The sequence below is a fragment of the Rattus norvegicus genome, chromosome 14 (genome assembly GCF_021556685.1).
Source record: "Rattus norvegicus strain SHRSP/BbbUtx chromosome 14, alternate assembly SHRSP_T2T, whole genome shotgun sequence".
Classification (NCBI taxonomy): Eukaryota; Metazoa; Chordata; class Mammalia; order Rodentia; family Muridae; genus Rattus; species Rattus norvegicus.
The window spans coordinates 82229895-82251740 of record NC_141547.1 but is presented as its reverse complement, the minus strand read 5'-3'; the positions used below and the strand labels follow the sequence as shown (position 1 = coordinate 82251740).

General features: G+C 44.3%; 1 protein-coding gene across 51 annotated transcripts in view; it reads left to right on the top strand.

The window, feature by feature from the left end:
• Depdc5 (DEP domain containing 5, GATOR1 subcomplex subunit) overlaps nucleotides 1-21846 on the top strand; it is a 130124-nt gene that overhangs the window by 56219 nt on the left and 52059 nt on the right. For 28 of the 51 annotated variants that reach the window (XM_087583260.1, XM_087583275.1, XM_087583254.1 and 25 more), the window contains 6 exons: nucleotides 1978-2181; nucleotides 3958-4093; nucleotides 5003-5097; nucleotides 13036-13101; nucleotides 16638-16821; nucleotides 17263-17423. In XM_087583260.1, the coding sequence (XP_087439386.1) occupies nucleotides 1978-2181; nucleotides 3958-4093; nucleotides 5003-5097; nucleotides 13036-13101; nucleotides 16638-16821; nucleotides 17263-17423 (846 nt within the window). 51 annotated transcript variants of the gene reach the window in all.

The following is a 21846-nucleotide window of genomic DNA, read 5'->3' as shown; positions in this document are numbered from 1 at the left end:
GGAACCTTGATGCTATATATGCTAGAACTAGTAATAGTTTGAATGGTTGGATGTTTTTTAAAACTGGCTGAAAGCACGAAATTGCAAAGGAGAAAGAAACATTCATTTACATGATCAGAGAGTATAACCTATATCACCTACATTAACAGTATTTATATTTTATATGCAAAGAATTATATTAAAATGTTCTCTTTTGCATTTCTGAGACAAGGTTTCATATAGCTTAGGGTGGCTTCAAATTCATTGTGCAGTCGTTCTACCATGTGTGTTCTGCAGATTAAATTCGGGTCACCAGGCTTGGTGGCCACTACCTTCACCTACTGAGCCATCTCGCTGGCACCCTTTTGAGACAAAGTCTCACTTTACTATTGGCCAGATTAGCCTTGAACTTAGAGCAATCCTCCTGCCTTATTTGATGAATCAAAGCACCATTCATTCATTTACAGTGTATTCTGTTTGGTTCAAATACCAAGTAGCGAATAAAAGCACTGGACAGTCAGCAGAGCATTATCAAATCAGGGAGAACATCCAACAGAGCACAGGATGGACCTGATGGAGAGATGAACAGGGTTTCATCAAAGCAAAGACTTACACACGCCCAGCCGAGACTGGGGAAGTTAAGGCAGTCAGGAATTCCCAGTTGAGCTTCCTGTCTGTAGATGAATGTTGTTTCCCTGTTCCTGCTTTTGTTTTTGTTTTGTTTATTTTGTTTTTTGGGTTGGTTTGTGTGTGTGTGTGTGTGTGTGTGTGTGTGTGTGTGTGTGTGTGTGTGTCTGTTGTTTTTGTTGTTTGACAGGGTCTCTCTCTATAGCCTTAGAATTTGCTCTATGGACCAGGCTGGCCTTGAACTCAGAGATCTGCCTGCCTTTGCTTCCCAAGTACTGGGATTAAAGGCATGTGACACTCTATGACTGGTGCACACAGATATTTTTATACCATGGGAGAAATAACAGTAACTGTTATTGTAGAAAGTTTACTTTCTGGCTGTACTTGAGGGGCGAGGTGGGGAGGAGGTTAAAGGTAGGCTTTCACTTTGTAGCCCAGGATGACAAGGCTGCCTGGAACTCACAGACTTGGCTGTCACTGCCTCCTGAGTGCTGGGATTAGAGCATCTACCATCACACCTGACAGTACACAGTGCTTTTAATACCCTCAACTGTTTGTCCCTTTCTGTACCACAGAGCCAGAGGTCACACTGAGCTAGGACAGCAGCTGTTTGAGGACACATGACATAAACATGCTTAAGTCTGAAACAAGGGAGGGACTCCTCACTCTGAGTCTCATTTTAACAAGCTTAAACTGTACACTAACTGCAAGTTTACCAACAGAATGTGTATTTCATAGTGAGAGGTAGTTTTTACTGTGATAGACGATATCACGGTTGTAGGCTGACCAGTCTTTTAATTAGCTCCAAATAATAATTCAAGAGAAAAAAGAAGAAAGAATGAAGTAAAAAGACAGTGTTTGTGACCAGATTTGTTCTCTAAACCCATTGATTTTTCCAGGCAGGGTGACACAGTACAACCCTTACTGGCCTGGAGCTCACTATGCAGATCAGGCTGGCCTTGAAGTCAGAAATCTGCCTGTCTGCTACCCAAGTGCTGTGACTATGGGTGTGTGCTTTTACCTCTGTCTCAAACATTTATTTTTATTGTTTTGCCCACATAGGAAATCTATCCACACATCCCAATGGAGAAGGCTCAACTCCCATCATTACCCACTGCATCCAGCCCAGTGTTCACAGTCCCCTAGCAAGACATGGGAATCATTAGGTGTTGGGGCTTCAAAATACTTGAAAAACAAGCAAACCAAAACATGTTTTATTTCTTCATCATCTCACAATTTTACTCATTTCTCTTACTTCTGATACTTATGATGCCCTTGGGTTTTTCGCTAGTGTTGATTTATCTGTCTACTTAATTCTGATGTCACTGCGGCTTTGTGCTTTTGTTTGTTCAACTCCATGATTGCCAGCAGATGTCCTGGAGAACATGATAGAACCACCACAGCGGGACTCTAGTGCACCTGGAAGGTTCCACGTGGGCAGTGCAGAGTCCATGCTACATGTTCGACCTGGAGGCTACACCCCTCAGAGAGCACTGATTAACCCCTTCGCCCCCTCAAGAATGCCCATGAAGCTCACCTCCAACAGAAGGCGCTGGATGCATACTTTTCCTGTAGGTAAGATGGCTGCTCAAGTAAGAGCCTTGGACAGTGAGTTCCTACCTTTGGTCCTTAGCACCAGTCACCCCTGTGATTTAGTCAAGTCCCTCAGCTTCTCTGAGCCTCTTGGTTCCACCAGTGAGATGGGTGTGCCTGCTGGGCTTCCCACAGGGTTCTCAGCGGGGTCTTTGAACACACACTTGAGAACAAGCTTTGTAACTGACCAGCTATGTTAATGAAGGGCTTTGCTTGCCTGTTTGTTTGTTTGAAATGGCCTGTGCTTTCCTGAGCCTCATTTCACCCATTGCTTCTCTGAGCTCCACTTGTTACTTTTGTCATTTCTCAGGGCCTCCAACAGGGGAGTAAAAATAATTTTTACTTCACTAATTTTTGTAGCGCATCTTTTTACTCTACTTTGGCCTCAAGAAGATGACAGTAAATGTTGAAAGCGGCAGTTAAAATTAAACTCGGACTTAAAATGGACTCTTGTCAGGCTAGGAAGGATCAGATGTGTTAGGCTCTATTTTGTGTTGTTGTTTTATTTGTTTGTTTTAATGGGAACCATCTTATTGAATTATTAGAAATGTTATTTTCTTTAACACTTGATTTTACTGTTAGAATGTTAAATAAAAAATTGAAATAAATCTGTTTGTCTGGCTGTAATTGGAGGCCATTCCAGTCCTGCTTTGTCCCTTATCTCTGCTAGAATCCATAAGTTGCTTCTTTTGTTTTCTTTTCTGTCATTACTGCTAGAGTCTGAGACATCGATCTCTGTTTCTCGCCGTTCTGTTTCCTTCCGCTTTTTGTTAGACTTTGCATGGAACGGAAGGTGACCTCGAACTTAGTTAAGATAATCGCCACCGCGGCCAGTTCACGTGATGCTGGGGATCAAACCCTGGAGCCAGAACTACATACTAGGCCAGAACTGGCTCAATTAAGTTACATCTCCAGCCCCCAGGCTAAGATCTCTCTGTCTCTGCCCCCCCCATCCCCTGCAAACACGTGGTCCTATATGAGGCAATTTGTGTGTGTGTGTGTGTGCGTGCGCACGCTTCATTCGTTCGTTCGTTTTTTTCTTTTTTCCGTTCTTTTCTTTTTTTTGTTTTTTTGTTTTTTTTTTCTTTGTTTTTGTTTTTGTTTTTTTGAGACAGGGTTTCTCTGGGTAGCCCTGGCTGTCTCTGTAGACCAGGCTGACCTTGAATTCAGAGATCCGTCTACCCCTGCCTGTCAAGCGCTGGGAAAGGGTATACTAAGATGTATACCACCATGCCTGCCTTGTTATTTCATTTTTTTTTAAAGATTTATTCATTTATTATATATAAGTACACTGTAGCTGTCTTCAGATACACCAGAAGAGGGAATCGGATCTCTTTACAGATGGTTGTGAGCCACCATGTGGTTGCTGGGAATTGAACTCATGACCTCTGGAAGAGCAGTCGGGTGCTCTTAACCACTGAGCCATCTCTCCAGCCCTGTTATTTCATTTTTATTTTCCTTCTCTTGTCATCTTTTGATCCTTTGATACTTGTCTGTTTCTGTATGGTGTCTCCATAGTATTCATGAAACTGAGGGTCCCAAATATTCCTAACACAGTGGACATGTAAAGCGTGGGGCCTGCGTGGAGGAAGAGTCCTCTATGGAAGCCTGATTGTTCCTTGTATGATGTTCCTCTTGCTCTGCTCTTTGTCAGATCTCTCTAGCATCCCAGGGGTTGGGAAGAAGGAGGAGCATGCTTTTGTGTGCAGCCTGAGCTGTCAGGTGGGAATAACATTCATTGGTTCTTTGTCTGGGCAGGACCATCTGGAGAGGCCATCCAGATCCATCATCAAACCCGGCAAAACATGGCAGAGCTGCAGGGCAGCAGGCAGCGGGACCCCACCCACTCCTCTGCAGAACTGTTGGAGCTGGCATATCATGAAGCCGCAGGAAGGTGAGGGTCTGCACCACGCTCTGGACAGTAGCCCAGCCCAGCGCTGAACAGACTGCTGAGGAGATGGCACATCGTGACTTACAGCACATTCCGTCAGGACCCTCCTTCGTCAGCCTTGTCATTCCCATCCCTGGGGACAAGCAATCAGACTAGCATTAGGCCTGTAACATTACCAAGGCCCAGCTTTGGATTGTTTTGAGCTTATATTTTGTAAGCTTCCTAAACCTTGGTCAAAGATGAAAGTGAGGTTCTCTTCTTTATCCTAGGGTTTGTCAGTGGAATGAATGCCAGGGCAGGTGATTGATCTGGCTGTTGTCTAGGTAGCCTTCCTGTGTCATGTTGGCTTTTGAACAAAAGTTGGGCATGTCTTAAAAAGCACCTCAAGAGTCAGTGTAGGAAGAAAGTCCTTTAAGCTTGATGAGCATGACCCCAGCTTAAACCTGGACTCACTGGTCCTCAATTGCTTTAGGAAACACTTTACAGAGGGCAGCCTTCTTGGTCCCTTCCTTAGACACTGGACATCCTCTTTGCTGGCGGGGTGTTCATGGAGGGTCTGGATGGTGTGTGGCCCTCTTTACCAGGTTTTCTCTGATAACATCCATTCGAGACTTTATCTCTTTCCTTTGTTATTGAGCAGGGAGACATAGGGCAGAAAGGATCTAGCATGGTGGTAGGTAAGCAACCAGGGAGGGTGTCCAAGGCTGGCACAGAAATGAAGCACTACTACGTAATGGTTTGAAGTATGATCCTACGTGTTACCCGCCTGTGTGACTGAGTATTAGCCCTGTTTTTCACGAGCTTTTCTTTTCCCCATATGCCCTCTCCCACACACTAGGATGCAGGGTGAACAGGAAAAACTGTGATGATCTTCAGTAATTAAGCCAGGTGGCCGGTCTTTGTTCTCTGCAGGCACAGCACTTCCCGACAGCCTGGTGACAGCATGTCCTTGAACTTCAGTGGAACGGAAGAGCTTTCTGTCAGCCTGCTTAGCAACAGCGGCACAGGTAACTCATCTAAAAAGACTTGGGGTGCTTCGAGCAGCCTCGCATCTAGACGTGACACAAAGGCCAGAAAAGCAGCACCGTGTCTATTTTGGGGATCTTTCCAGCCACGATTCGGGGTGACCTATTTAGAAGCAGTGCTGTATAATGCATAGGATTATAAATGGGCCGCGCATTACATTTTTAGCTGAGAACATGTTGGTCAGGACACATTTATCACCGTCTTGCAGGAAGTCCTGACCGAGGACTTGTGAGGTGTTGAGGGTAGCCCCAGAGTCTGAGGAGGAGTGGTCTCTACCCTCATATAGAAACAAGTCCATAGGGGAACATCGTGATTTGTTATATCACCACAGAATAAAAAGAAACCTCTGGGTGGTGGCATACACCTTATCAATCCCCACACTCCAGAGGCAGAGATGGGCAGAGCTCTGTGAGTGTGAGGCTAGCCTGGTCTGCATAGTGAGTGAGTTCTAGGCCAGCCAATCCTTTATAATAAGATACTGTCTCAAAAGAGAGAGGGTGGAGGGAGGCGATGTGGTTGTGCTGAGAAGTAAGTGTGCATCTTAGGCTTGAAGGAGTGGAAATTGGTTTGATGGAAAGTTAGAAGGTACAGATTCTAAATACAGATGATGGGTGGAGTATGAATTTCTTTTATTATCCAGTAGTCCCAGGAAGGAGTATATTACTAAACACAGTTTACAGTTTACATGGTCAGTTACGCCTAGCGAGATACTAAACTAATCTCTCACAGCAGCTCAGGCACTGTCATTTGAGCATTCTGGTCAGAGTGTCAAGGGAACATGAGTTTAGAAATGGACCTTTTCTGCAAAGCAGGGATTTTACAAGATGCGCGTGGGAAGATACAAAGTATGGTTGCTTCGTCATACACTGTGGTCCGTGTCCCATACACTGTGTCCTCTACACTGTGTCCTATACACTGGCTTGTATTTCTAGAACTTGGCTTAAGGTTTATGAAAGTAGGGACTGGTGAGATGGCTCAGCATAAGAGCAACTGCTGCTCTTCCAGAGGACCCAGGTTCAATTCCCAGCACCCACATGGGAACTCACAACCGTCTGCAGCTCCAGTTCTAGGGGTTCTGTAAATTAAAAAAAAAAAAAAAGGATTTGGAAAGTAAAGCTTTGTAAAGGGGGCCAATGCTGTTGTTTTCAGTCACTGGTAGATTGATGTAGCCATATTCCTGTAGCCCAAGGATGAGTGCTGAAGTGAGTCAACAGTAAGAAAATCCCAAAATAATTACAATCTCATTCATTTCATTCACTCATACATTTTAAGTGAGAAACAAGAAAAAGGTTGGTACTGTGGAAACACTTTCAGTCATGTATTCAGGGTGTTTAAATACCTGCGAGATTTTCTGCAGAATGTCACAAAGGCAGCAGTTCTATCACTTGGCTAAACTAGGAAGCTAGTTTTTAGGAGGAAGTTTGAGTTTTCCTGGCTTTGGGGGTAGAGGGTTACTAAGGAGGGCTGATCTGGGTTTCTGGACTATTCCTTGAGCTAGCTTGACTAGTGATTAGAAGCAGGAAGAATTAATTGAACCAGATGATAGCAGCCAGCATCGGTATCTACTCAGAAGAGCCCAGGAACCTGGAGTATCGCAGAGATACCACCTGATTCCATATGTAGCTTTTGGAATTTTAAGTTTCCTCTTGAGAATGGAGTGTGCCTTAAAAATGTCTTGATTTGGAGATGGGTGTGCAAGATCTTTAGGTGATATTGTCACACTCTTAGCTGAGAGTCTCCTGGCACACATGTGCACACAGACAGACAGGCAGACAGCTATTGGGAAAAGGTTTGCTTGCAGCCTGGCTCTCTGGCTCACCCCTTCCTCCTTGGGCTCCTAAGTTGTCAGTCGGCCGAGCTGATGGATTGCTCTCCTTGGGTGACTGGCAGATGCCTCGCCGTGGACGTGATAGCATCTAGACTCCCGCTGCTGTTCCTTGCCCACCCTTTGCTTCTCAGATGCCTTTTCCTTGTGATGGTGGCTCCTCGGTTCCCTTACTGCTTTCGTTCAGCCCTTTATTGTCTCTGTTCAGGGTGATCACAGTAGCTCTTCCTGCTCTGTTCCTCCTCTCTCCTTCAGGGAACTACCATGCTGTCACCAATGATTTATTTCAAAATGGATATGACCAGCTTCTCCATCACACAGTCTCCTGTGTCCCTTCATGTCCTCACTTTAGCAAGGTGCTGAGTATGGAAAAGCCCGAGCTCTAGCATCTTAGACACGAGGCTCACTCCACAATGAGTAGTGAGCCCTTTGGGTAGTCACTACCTTCTGTCCAGCTCAGTTTCTTTCATTGTGACAGTCCACATGAGCTTACAACAGTGCCGGGCAGACACGGGTGGTTAACTGTTAACCCAGATGGGGGTATTGATAATGATAGGTGGGTTTTCTTGTATCCTAGCCATGGTCTTCATTCTTCTGTGCAGTCTTGCCCCCCTGTGTAGAATGTGTTTTTTTTTTCTGTCTGCAAGCCCTGTTCTTCCTAAAGACATCCATTGTCAATGATGGTTCAGCTTCAAGTGGGCCTCCTTTTTGAAACTTCTTGAAGTTTCCTTTCCATTTCATGCTTCCTAAGAGATGTTAGATGTGTTCCCACATGGTTCGTGATGCAAATCCCAGCTGCTCAACTGGGGGCTTCACGATCCCACTGTTGGTTTCTATGTCTGTCTCTCTACTAGACTCCTCATAGTGTCTGGCATATTTATTGACAAATGAAGTTTTATTTTGAAGACTACGTTGTCATGTAAGAAGCTTTACAATGATCAACAAAATTATTGTTTCATTTGTACTTGAGTATTTGTGTTTACTTTTGTGTGTGTGTATAGGTATCCATTCTACATTGTTAAGCTTCGTAGAAGCTGTGGGCTCCTTGGGTTGTTTTTCTGGTTGGGGTGATCAGTTGTATGGGGTTACTCTTTCCTATGCCCTTATGACCTGTAGCATATGCTTTCAAAAGGACCAGACCACATGGGAATTTTTTATCTTTGAACCTAGGTTAAATCATTTTAATGAGCAGAGAAGGAAATTAGATGAAGCCTTCATAATTTTTATTTCCATATACAGTAATCAGTTAGTGTCCAGTCTCTCTTAGGGTATCTCCAGAATATTATCTTTATTGTCCTGGCCTAGTCCATAGTCTGCTAACTGACCTTAGCTTCCCCTTTGCTCTTTCATAGCTGCTCTTCTTCTTTTAAAGATTTATTTGTTCATATATTGATTTATTTGTGTTTGCATATATGTGTGCCTGTGTGAGTATGTGAGCATATGTTGGGAGGAGGTGCACACAGCTGCACATGCAGAGGCAGGGAGGGACATCAGGTATCCTATTACTTTTCGTCCATATCTTTGTGGCAGGGTCTGCCCCTGAACATTGGACTCCTACCATCTCAGCCAGGTTAAAGCCCAGGGATCTCCTGTTTTCACCCCTCTAGGAGCTGGGATCATAGGCATTTGCAGGGAGGGATGCCTGGCTTGATGTGGGTGCTAGGATCTGATGTTCTGCCTCCTGGGTGCTAGAATTAGAGGCATGTGGCTTCACGCAGCTCATATGTTTTTCTTTAAAATTAAAAAAAAAATTCTTCTGAGTCTGTGTGTGCACAGGTGTGTGTGAAGCCAGGCAAGGGTCTCAGGTATCCCTCGTCGTCATGCTCCACGCGTGTGGGTTCCAGGAATTTGAACTCAGTCCTCATGCTTGGACACCACAAGCTCTTACCTGTTGTGCTGTCTCCTCAGGCCAGGTTTGCTTCCTTAACTCACAAAACTGTACCTCTTTCAGAAGTGTTTAAACTTTTTTTTAAAAAGATTTACTTTTTTTATGTATATGAGTACAAGTATAAGTAGCTGTCCTCAAACACACCAGACGAGGGCATCAGATCCCATCACAGATGGTTGTGAGCCACCATGTGGTTGCTGGGATTTGAACTCAGGACCTCTGGAAGAGCAGTCAGCGCTCTTAACCACAGAGCCATCTCTCCAGCCCATGTGTTTAAGCTTCTGTGTATAAGAAACAGAGATTATAAAGACACCCATTCTCATAACCTCAGTGGCCTTTGACTTGTATCTCCTTTGGGTTCTCTTTAAGGTAGTTTCTACGTGCGCTAACAAGGATGAGAGAAAGCCCTCTCACCAGGAGTCTGACTGCAAATCATTCAGACATAGTGTGGTTTCCACTTCACTACTAAATTAGAATATGCAGATCGAATGTGTTGTGATTACCAGCCTGCACCAGGGACGGGTGCAGTTCAGTACTAGACCACTTGGACAGCATGGCTCACAACCCTGCCTTGGATTCCCAGGGTGGGGGTGGGGGGCTCAGGAGTGGCAGAGGAAGCTGCCCAGAGTGGTGTCTGAGTGTCACAGAGCTTCTGTCTCAGGCTCTACTAGAGGCTGTTAAGATCAACTTCTGGAACAAAGCAAACAAAACCCATGCATCTAGATCGGTGTCCCCACAGCATTATGAGGGTCAAAAGTAGGCTGGGCTTGGTAAAGCACAGAACCTAGAATTTTTGTTTTAGGGCTGAGCTTCATACCACATTGCCTCTAATTCTATCACTCATGAGGAAGAGGCAGGCAGATCTCTGAGTTCAAGACCAACCTGGTCTATAGACTGAGTTCCAGGACTGCCAGGCCCACAAGAGAAACCCTGTCTTGAAAAACAAAACAAAACAGTCTTCGTTTGTTACAGGATACTTTGAAATACATAACTAATAAACATTTTACTTATTAAAAACGAGAAAAATCAAGAAAACCAGTTCTGACCCTACCTCTGCCTCCCTTGGCTTGAAGCTTCTGCCATCTGCAGGTACCCAAGTGTGACTCAGACTTCCTGCATTTGGCCCTGACTCACACATGAGTCATGCTTCTCAGGAACAGTGTCTCTGTGGGTTTCCCTTTTGGCTCTGTAGGATTTTGTTTTGAGCGGGGTTGTGAGCCCTTGTAGCTGCATTGTTCACTTCTGTGCTGTCTAGCATCGTCAAGGCAGTTGGTGGGTCTTGTCAGACCCCTTTTCTGTCCTTTTTACTTTATGGTCTTGGAGACTGAAGTGAGGACCTTGTGTGTACTGAGCACATAGCTACCTAGTTATGTGTCAGGAACCTAGTTATGTACCTAGTTACGTATCAGGAACCTAGTTATGTACCTAGTTACGTATCAGGAACCTAGTTAAACAATGAATGAAATATGGCTCAGTGGGTTAGTGCCACGTCCTGGGTCCCAAGTAGCAGCAGATGCCAACAGAAAATGAACTCAATGGCATCTTTGGAGGCACCGTATCTTACAATGTCACAAATGTCATGTCAGGGCTTTTTACATTTTTCCTTATTTTATACATGTGTGTCTCTTTTACCCTATGGGTCCTTTGTGCATGTATTATTACTTCCAGGTTAGCATTTTCATGGGATACCTGAGGGTGTGAGTGAGGGCTCTCAGGATCTCCAGCTGCCTCTTGTGCCTCTTCTTAGGCTCCTTTCCTCTGTTTCATTCTATTCTTACATATTAGTTTTTGTTTTATCTTTATCTTTGTTTATATTATATCTTATTCCTTAGAAGCATGTTTGCTTTCTAATGAGACACCAAAAGGATATGGATCTGGACGGGAGGGGAGGAGGGAAGGAACCAGAAGGAAGTAGAGGAAGGGAAGACAATGAAGATATATTATGTGAGAAAAGTGTTTTCTTTGTTTTGAGGCAGGGTTTCTCTGTAGCCCTGGTTGACCCAGAACTCACTCTGTGGACCAGGCTGGCCTTGAACTCAGAAATCCACCTGCCTCTGTCTGCTGAGTGCTAGGATTAAAGGCATGTGCCACCATACCTGGCCTTTTCTTTTCTTCCCTTCTTTCTTTCCTCCTGTGTGTGTGTGTGTGTGTGTGTGTGTGTGTGTGTGTGTGTGTGTGTGTGTGTGTGTTTAATATATATCTATGAATTTACTGTAGCTGTCTTCAGAAGAGGGCATCAGATCCCATTGCAGATGGTTGTGAGCCACCAAGTGGTTGCTGGGAAATGAACTCAGGATCTCTGGAAGAGCAGTCAGTGTTGTAAGCCTCTGAGCCATCTCTCCAGCTCCCTGGCTTTTATTTTCAGTAAGGGGGGAAAAAATGCAAGCAGGAGGAAAAGGAACAAAGAAAGGGAGGGAGAGAGACAGAGATAGAGACAGAGACAGACACACTGGGCTTAGGGAGTCACAGAGTTGGCTCAACAGTTAGGAGCGCCTGTTGCTTTTATAGAACATAGGGGTTTCCCAATGCACATGGTGGTTCACAACCATCTGTAACTCAAGTTCCAGGGTGTCTGATGCTCTCTTCTGACTTCTGTGGGCACCAGGCACGAATATGGCGCACAAACATTCATCTAGGCAAAACGTTTGTATACTTGAATAAGTAAACAAACAAACAAACAAACTGTGCTCAGGCCCGGGAGAGAGGAAGGAGATTGAAAGTTCAGACCATCCTCTGTTCAGGCAAGTGCGAGGCCAGTGTGGGCACAAGAGGCCCTGCCCTGGAATAACAAGCACCAGGTACAGGGGCTTGTCACTAATTTGCTGTTTCCTGAGTGGATACTGGTGTGGAATCTATTTTTATGTGTTCGTTTGCCTTCTGCATATGGTGTCACAGGGCCCATTCAAATATTTTGTTACCTCTTTATTGGGTTGGTAGCTTTCTTCCTCTTGAGTCAACACTCAAGAGAGATCTCAATATTCCAGACGCAAGTCTTTTTTCCAGATTATGTGACTTTCCAAGTGCTTTCTCCTATGTCATTGCTTATTTTTTTCTAAAGACTCTTAAGGAATTTATAAATATTTGTTATAATTGAGAGAGATTCAAGTGGCACAGGAGTGTATGGAGTAAGAGGCACAAGTCCTGGGACTGGAGAGGGGCTCAGCGGTTACAAGTCTGTGGTGCTCTTGCCGAGGTTCCGTTCCTTGTTCCCACATGGCAGCTGACAGATGTCTGAGGACCTGATGCCCTCTTCTAGCCTCCACGTGCATCAGGCACACACAAGATACACCTATGTATGAGCAGGTCCTCATACACATGAAAACAAATAATTTCAAACACCACAGCCAAAGTTCTGTCTTCACTTACCTCCTCCTTTAAACTTTCTGTATGGAGACAGTTAATGTTGGTTATATTTGAGGCCCTTTCCAATTCCTCTTTATAGTTCACTTTTTTTTATTAAATAGTTATGTTTTCTAAGTGACATTTGGTTGTGTGTGTGTGTTTTAAAGATTTATTTATTTCATGTATGTAAGTACACTGTCATTGTCTTCAGACACACCAGAAGAGGGCATCGGATCCTATTACAGATGGTTGTGAGTCACCATGTGGTTGCTGGGATTTGAACTCAGGACCTCTGGAAGAGCAGTCAGTGCTCTTAACCACTGAGCCATCTCTCCAGCCTGTGTGTGTTTTTTAAATTAGCTCTGTCATTTCATATTCAAGTTTTATTTTTAAATCTTTTTCAGACTAATTGTATTTAGGTAGAATCTTCATTAGTCTGTTAAGTGTAGTAAATTTTTATGTTTGTTATATTCTTAAAAGCTATGATTTAGAAAAAAGAGTTTTAGAAGTTAAGGTTAAACAAGTGTACAAAATGTAGTTAGGTTATTTTAGGTTTGCTAAAAATTAATTGGTTGAAATGACTTTAAATGTGTCAATTTTCTCAAAATAAGTAGCAAAAAAGAGCTTATTGGACAAAAAGAATGGTATTGATAACTTTGAAGTTCTGGTTCATTCCCAAATTTTAGATTGTTCATATTTTTCTCTGGTTGATTCTTTTGGGCTGTTTGAAATACCCAGTTCAGAATTGGCACTTTTGTTTGTGTTTGTATTTTTATCTTTATTTTTGAGTGTTTTCAGCCACAATTATAAGAACTTTTTTGTAGAGTAACTTTGATTCAGACAAGTCGCTTTTTCTTTCTCTAGGTATGAATCCTAGGAACCAGAATAAGGACTCTCTAGAGGATGGTGTTTCTACCTCTCCAGACCCAAGTAAGAGGGGCCACTGGATGGTGAGAAGGCAGGCAGTGGGCACTGTGGGGCAGTGAGGGCATGAGCAAGCTCTGTGGGAAGACAGCATCTAGAAAGCCACGTACTATGTGATAGGAAGCTGATATGTGAGGGACTCTTGAGTCTCTCTGATGCCAAAAGAGAGAAGTGTGGTTGAATGACCTGCTCCAGAGTGCGTGATTCATGACATGCGGGAAAGAGTAGACTTCTCACGAAGACCCTCTTGCAGGCAGAAGCCAATCTTAGCTCTTAGACCTAGTATTGTCTCTAAAAAAATCAGAAAGAAACAATGGGCTGTTATTAGGGTCCTTCAGACACACTTATAGTTGAAAATATTTGGCTAGTCAATGTTTGTGTGCAGGGAATCCATTCTACCACTGCACACACTTTATTCTGTGTGGCTATGATGTGTAGCTCTGAGTCTTTTCATCTCCATTGATGATTAATTAACTTAATCCTTTTACAACATTTCATGTTCCTATTACTCATTTTTCGATCAGAAATATTGATTTTACATATTTGTGTGCTGGCACACATCTGCCATAGCACATGCGCATGGAGGCTAGAGGACATCTCATGGACTTGGCTCTCTCCTCCTGCTGGATGGACCCAGGGATCAAACAGATTATCAGCCTCAGTGGCCATTGTGCTAAACCCTAAAGTTTTGTTCTCTTTCTTTCCTTTCTTTTTTTTTTTTAAAGATTTATTCATTTATTATATATAAATACACTGTAGCTGTCTTCAGACACACCAGAAGAGGGCATCGGATCCCATTCCAGATGGTTGTGAGCCACCATGTGGTTGCTGGGAATTGAACTCAGGACCTCTGGAAGAGCAGTCATACTGTTAACTGCTGAGCCTTCTCTCCAGCCCTCTTTCTTTCTTTTTTAAAATTTGTTTTTTATTATTTTGTTTGGATGAGTGTTTTGTCTGCACATATGTCTGGGTACCACATGCATGCCTCATGCTTGAGGACGTGGCGAGCCTCCACGCAGGTGCTGAGAATCAAACCCTGGTCCTTTGCAAGAACAAGTGTTCTTAACCGCCAACTCTCTATCTGCCCCCGCCCTTTGTTTGTTTGCTTTAATTTTGTTAAGCTGAGTGTGGTAACACAGGACTTTAATCCCAGCACTTTGGAAGTCTCATATAATTAGGAGTTCTAGGCCAGCCAGGGCTACATAGTGAGACACTGTCTCAAAACGAAACAAACAAACAAAAAAAAACCAAAACCCAGAAAATGTGGTTATTTTTAATCATACAATCAAACATACGATTTAATTATTTTTATTAGTGACCATTTGGATAGTTTCCAGGTTTGTTCGTTTTGGTTTTTAAGCTAGGGTTTCTCAATATAGCCCAAGCTGGTTGTAAACTTGTAGTATCCATCCTATCTCTGCTCTCCCAGTGCAGGGACTACAGGCGTATGCTATCATGCCCAGCAGAAATCAGTGCTATGAGAGTCAGAAAGGTAGTGAGTGCTGCCTGTCTAAGGCAGCATAAAGATGTAGCTGGCTTTCCACCTCCTCACTGTGGCTTGATTAGGGCTCTTCTGGTTTTACCCAGGAAGTAGGGCTAAGCACAGTTTCTTATTTGTCATGTGGGGAAGTTGGCGTGCAATTTCTGGTGTTGGGTGATGTATTTTGAATTCTGAGGTATTAATGACTCTGTGAGCCCTGCATAGAGAGGGAGTTATGTCCAGTTATGGTCTTCCCCAGGGCATGAGGCATTCTGTCCTTGTACTTAGCATACAATACCTTTTCATCCGTGTGGGAGTGATTGAGGCTGACAAAGCCCCGGGAGATGCACTGTGTTGTAAGCTTGTTACTGCTCATGCACATGCATTTATCATACACAGTGTGTAACTATCCCACACAGTAATCAAAGGTGTGGAGCGGTTGTTGTTGCCCTGGTCTGTTTACTTTTATAGATTTAAAAAATGTCTTCACTTAAAAGATCTTAAAGATTGAGTCAGTTTTATTTAGAGAGATAGCTACCTGACTCTTTTTATCATTTAAATGAAACACTTGAGGGGGAAACATTTATTAAAAAGTGTTTTAAAGGGGTTGGGGATTTAGCTCAGTGGTAGAGCGCTTGCTTAGCAAGCGCAAGGCCCTGGGTTCGGTCCTCAGCTCCAGAAAACAAACAAACAAACAAAAAAAAAAACCAAACAAACAAACAAAAAAAAAAACATTTGTAAAAGGGCTAGAGAGATGGCTCAGCGGTTAAGAGCACTGACTGTTCTTACAGAGGTCCTGGGTTCAAGTCCCAGCAACCACATGGTGGCTCACAACCATCTGTGATATTTGATGCCCTCTTCTGGTGTGTCTGAAGACAGCTACAGTGTACTCATATATAATAAATAAATTAATTAAAAAAATAGTGACATTTTAAAAAAAAGTGTTTTAAAGCCAAGTGTGTAGTGCACATTGTAGCCTAGCCTTCTAGAAGCTCCAGGACAAGTTCAGGGCCAACCTGGGATATATAGCAAGCCTCTGTGAGAGAGGAGGGAGGAGGAGGGAGGGAGATTATTGTGGTGCTGGCTCTGGCATCCCATGGTGGTGGATGGCATCATGATTAGAAAGACTCAGGGAGATCACGTGCAGAAAATGGAAGCTAGAGCACAGATTAGGCAAGGACTACCAGAGCTGCTTCAGGTTTCACTGTGGCAGCGTCCATATTTCTCATATTTCCACTTTGAGACCAAGCCCCAAGTGCATGCGTCTAGTGGAGCAAACCACACAGTGCGGCCTTTGTGCTCTAACTCAGGGGCTTGCCCCCAGGCCAGACTTGGCCATATCTGTAGCATTTCTGGTTTTCACAGTAGAGTGTCTTACTGGCGTCTTGTAAGTAGAGCCCAGCATTGCTCCTCAGCATGTCTCAGGGTCCAGCACATCCCTCTGTAACAGACTGGTGTGATCCAGATGTCAGGAATTAGCTACCAGTGTGGAGGACCTGTTCTATCTAGGGAGCAGATGTCACACTCATGTCTCCAAAGCCCCAGCCTGGTAGCTGTCCGACACCCTCCTTTGGCCCCCTCCTGTCCTTCTGAAGCTATTGTGATTGTGAGAGTGCCCGTCTCTGCTGCTATTCGCTATTCTGCTCCCAATTAGGCTGAGCTTTCTTCCTTTCCTACCCAGGCACTCTGCAGTCCTCGGAAGGAGAGGCTCTGCCCTGAGCCTCTCTTCTGCCCTCAGAATGTTAATTTGCTTTGATGTATAACCCTGCCTGCCCTGCAGTAACCTCACTGGCATTTCAGCTGTACTCATGATCAGCAGAAAATGAAAAATAGCGGCTGTGAACCCATTTGCATGATGGGATTGGATAAGCATGTTTTGCGTTATCTAACAAACTCTGTTTCTCTCTCTTTCTCCCTCCCCCATCCCTTCCCTCTGCTCCCCTTTCTATCCCGGCAATTTCTATCACCTTTTACCATGAACTTCATCCCCACCCTCCCTTCCTTCCATATCCCAAACCTGCCATGGTGACCACATATACCTTTTCCCCGTTGTGCGAGGCAGTTCTGACACTGTCTGCTCCCCCTGTAGTGCCAGGCTTCTGTTGCACAGTTGGAGTGGATTGGAAGTCTCTTACTACTCCTGCATGCCTTCCCCTCACCACTGACTACTTCCCGGACCGTCAGGGCCTGCAGAATGACTACACAGAGGGCTGCTATGATCTCCTCCCAGAAGCAGACATGGACAGGTCAGTGCCCGAAACAAAAGCAGTCAGCTTTGTTTGTGAGGGTCATGGGTATATCGGAACACATGCATAAAAAGAAAACGGAACTTTTTAAGCCTTTCATGTCCTCCTTTAGTATTTGGGAAATTAGATGATGCAAGAACTATTAGTTTCTCTCAAGTTTTGTTGACATAAACAGTTTGTCTTCCTGGATCACATATTTGCTCATGCAGTTGCTTTGGGCACACCGCATCTCATTATCTTTTCTAAGGTCATTCCTCTTCTGTCTTCTTTGTCTACCTGGTTGAACTGAACATTTCTCCTAAAGCTGGTGTGCAGATTATGGGTCTTATGAGCTGCTGTAGAGTGATAATCTGGGGTGAAAGAAGAGAGGGGGGCGCAGTGACTGCTGGTGTCACTGCCCGAGGTCAGGGGTGCCCACATGCTCACTCATTTCTTTTCCAGGAGGGACGAGGAGGGCGTTCAAATGACAGCCCAGCAAGTGTTTGAAGAGTTCATCTGCCAGCGTCTCATGCAGGGTTACCAAATCATAGTACAGCCAAAGACCCAGAAGCCCAGCACTACAGTCCCACCCCCGCTGAGCAGTAGCCCACTCTATAGCAGAGGTAAGTGATCCTTCTTAAAATTACATTTCTTCCTGTCTACTGAATCCTGAGAGTAGCTTTTCTTTTGTGTAGTGATTGTATTAGCTGATGAGATGAAACACTATGACCAAAGCAAGTTGGGGAGGAAAGGGTTTATTTGGCTTAAACATATCACTGTTTATCACTGAAGGATGTCAGAACAAGAACTCACACAGGGCAAAAGGAACTTGAAGGCAGGAGCTGATGCAGAGGCCATGGAGGGTACTGCTTACTGGCTTGCTCCCAATGGCCTGCTCAGCCTGTTCTTGTAGAACCCAAGATCACCATCCTAGGGATAGCATACCCACAGTGGGCTGGCCCTCCCCCACCAATCACTAAGTAAGAAACTGCTTGATAGGCTTGCGTAAGCCAGATCTTATGAAGACATTTTCTCACTGAAACTCCCTTCTGTCTGATGACTATAGCTTGTGTCAGGTTGACATGAAAACCCACTGGCACTTGAGCCCTTTTGAGGGTGGTACAGCTCCGTGGTAGCATACTTGTCCAGCATGCATTAGGCCCTGGGTTCCATCACTAGCACTCAAACACAAAGAAATAACAATGGTAAAGAAAACCACTTCAATCAGGTTTGGTGGCCCAGACATGGTGAGATAAAGGTCAGCCTCCACTACAAAGTAATACCCTATTTGAAAACAAAAACACAAGACCCACTCTAGGAGCTTGAGAGAAGGGTAAGGGCACTGGCTACTTTGCAGAGAGCCCTGGTCTCTGATTCCAAGCTCTCACATGGTGGCTTATTCCCAGTACTACACATACTGTCAATCCCACTGTAGGAAAGTAAAACCAATACCCAAATTCTTTGTTCAAATTAAGTAAACTTTATTTTCTGTCAGACTGGGCTATCTCCCTAAAGCAGGATTTTGGAAAAATAACATCAAACATAGGAGGAGGTGGGGTTTATATAGCCAAAAAAATCCCCAAAACCAAAACCAAACCCAAAACCACTATAAGAATAGGGGGTTTTCAAGGGTTGAGGGATTTCCAAAGGAGTTTTGGTTATGTAGGAACTTGGCTAAACATTTCAAAACTATTTGGAAGAACATCTTACATCTTATCTTATCAGGGTACATTCAAGGTGTGAGTCAAACTTCATAGGGTGCGGAGCATGTCGCATCCCAGAGCTGGTTAAAGCACTGTCAACTTGAATTTTGCAGCAAACAGAAATGAACATGTTCTGACCTTTACAGAATGGCTTCCATCCTTAAGATGGAATTAGGTTGACCCATCAATACATTCAGGCAAACACGGATACAAATAAAAATAACATAAATATTTCATCTTTTTGAGACAGGATTTCTCTGTGTAGCCCTGGACTCTAGACCAGGATTTTTTCACATTTACAGGGTTCCGCCTATTTTTGCCTTCCAAGTACCGTGATTAAAGGTGGTCAACCTTATTCTTCTTAATCTCCCTCCCTCTCTTCTTCTCCATTTCCCTTCCCCCTCCCTCTATTCCTTCATCACTTCCTTTTTCTGTTTTCTGAGACAGGGTTTTACCGTCCAGCCTGTTGTAGACTCTGGCCGGACTATAACTCACTGTATAAACCATGCAGGCTCACCTCAAACCCAAAGGGCTAGTTGTTTCTTCCTTTGAAGTGCTGGCATTTAAGGTATGCACCCCTATGCCTGGCCCTATAATTTTCTTTTCAAAAAGGGGATATGATTAATTTTAGGTATGATATAGTTTGGTTTAGACAACTAGGAATAGTAGAAGGCCAAGTTGATCCTTAGTTATCAAGTATATAGTGAACGTTTTAAAACTGGAAGTGGGTTTCTAGTGTTACACCTACCTGTTACACAACAGGTTCTCAGATGGTGCCTAAATCTAAGTTTACTGTTTGTTTGTTTTTTAATTTATTTGTGGAGCAACACAGTCCACAATGGCCAGCGAGGGGCGTATAAATCCCCCAGAGCTGGAGTTATTCAAGCGGTTGTGAGAGGTCTAGCGTGAGTGCTGGGACCAAGCTCAGGACTTCTGGACTAGGAGTATGTGGTCCTCACTACTGAGCGTCTCTCCGACCACTGCGCTTTTTATTGTGTCTTTGTTTTTTTTCCTGGACCTCACGCACAGGAAACAAGTTCTCTACTCATTTATACATTTGTTCTTTTCCCCCTAGTCTGTGTTCATCTTTCTTCTTAATTACTGAAGCTCAGTGACCCGATTCAAGCATGAGCCACCCACTAGTGACTAGCAGGTGACCCTAACTGAGGAAGAGACAAGCTGTGGAGAACTCGTCTCAAATAAGTGTAACAGGAGGAATCAAGTGTGGATGCCTGGAGTTGGAAAGCAATAATCATGTCCTGAAATAGCCAGTGACTGTCTTGGTCTCTGGCTTCTTCGTTGTTCCCAATGAAGCCTCCACTTCCCTATTTGGCCAGTGTAAAACTTCAGATCATTGTTGGTTCTAGTAAAGCTCCTCTGGCCAGCAAATTAAAGAAGTCTGGATCTGGTGTGTGGACTTAGTTGGCAGCCAGTCCAGGCCTCGTAGATGAAGCTGTGGGCCTCTGATATTCTCTTAGAAGTCACCTTTGACGTTTGTGACTTGCTGCCTTCTCCTCACATTGTACAGCCTCCTGGTTTTGTTCTTTGTTTGTTTGTTGTTTGTTTGTTTGTTTGTTTGTTTTTAAGGCAGGGTCTTTTATAGTCCAGGCCGGTCTTAAACTCTTGATCTTCCTGCTTCACCTCCCAACTATTGGGGTTCAGGTGTTTTCTGTCACACCTGGCTTCATCTGTGTGACCCTTTCGGGGTGCCACGACCATTTTGGGAGGTTGCTATGGTCACCACTGTACCACCAACGCACTTTAACGGAGACCATTTTGGATTCATCCCCTTTACTTCCACAGTGGAGATGACAGTGCCTGGAATGTAATGAACAGTAAATAATATATGTGGTCACTCATTCACTTATTCATTCGACAATGTTTTTGACACTGCTAGGCAGGGAAATTTATAGCTCAATAAAGAGAAATGCGTCTGCTGTGATAAAGACTGGGAGGGAAAAGTCAGTTCAAGTCCCGTGAGACCTCTTTAGCTTGGAGTTTGGTGTGGTTTGGAGGCTTGGGGATGAGGTGGTGTTTGAACTTAAACCTGAAATAATGACTTCTGTAAGTCATCAGGAGAGATGGGGAAGTTGAAGGGACGAGCATGCAGGAGAAGAGTCAGTTTGTGTGTGTGCAGGACAGCCTTGTAGCAAGAAACATTGTGATAATTTTTGCATACCAAAAAGAAAGCTACTGTTTAAAAAAAAATTACCCCTAAGAAGGAAAGGGAATTTTCTGAGGCGCCTGAGGCTGCTGCTAGCTGTACAGAGAGCAGCACAAAGAAAAAGAAAAAGTCCCAGAAGGCACGGGAGGAGGATTAGAGTGGACCTGCTTGGTGGGAGGGCACCTTATAGTGGCAGCTCCTCCTGCCCATGATAAACCCCAATAAAAAACACAAAACCAGAAAAAAATAAATAAAATTTTAAAAAAATGAAAGAAAGCTAGTGTTAGAGTGCCCTGGAGTTGTGGCTAGACATGTTAGTTCACACAGGGCCTCGGGAAGAGTTTAACTTTTTAACCCAAGGAGCAGTAATTAATTTACTTTTAGATGTCATCTAGTCTGCCTACCTTGAGTTGATAGTTAACGTCCCTTAGGAATCTGTAATTCTAGCATCTAGTCTGGTCCTGACTGATTCGTGGCCCTTATTCTTCATGGCTAGCTGTCAGAGGAGAGCTCTTATTTCCCTGATAATATAAATTACGGGGATCCTGTTACTATCGTTACTTGGAAAGTTGCTTTCACAGCCAAGTCATGCTGCTCCCTGTTCCGGGTTTATTGATCGCAAAGGACCTGTTCCAGCTGAATCTTGGGGTTTCTGTACACCCCGGGAGGCACACATTAACTGAACTACGAATTCCTGTTTGCTTACTGGGGTCTCCTGGTGAGGATGAGGTGCTGGGGAGCTGAGCTGGATGCTCTTCCTGACAGCCAGCAGGTTGTTGGTAGCAGAAATGAAGGGTGCTCATGGGGTCCTCTTTAGCTGCAGAAAGCAGGACTTACGGAGATTTGAAACAATCACAGTCAGATCCTCTCAGACTCTGCTGCCCTTTATTCTCCCGAGCACTTCAAGTAGCCTGCCCCTTGTGACCGTTTCTCTGAGCTGAACAAGAGAGAGCAGCACACTTTGTTTGCAGGTCGTGAGGATCTTGCCTGGGCTGGGCTGCTGCTCTTTGCTTGCTTGCTTGTTCGTTATTGTTTGTTTGAGACAGGGTTTCTCTATAGTACCATCTGTCCTGGACCTCACTCTGTAGACCAGGCCAGCCTCACACTCAGAGACCTGCTGCCTCCGCCCCTGAGTGCTGGGATTAAAGGCGGGTACCAGCACCGGCTTGCTTGTTCTTT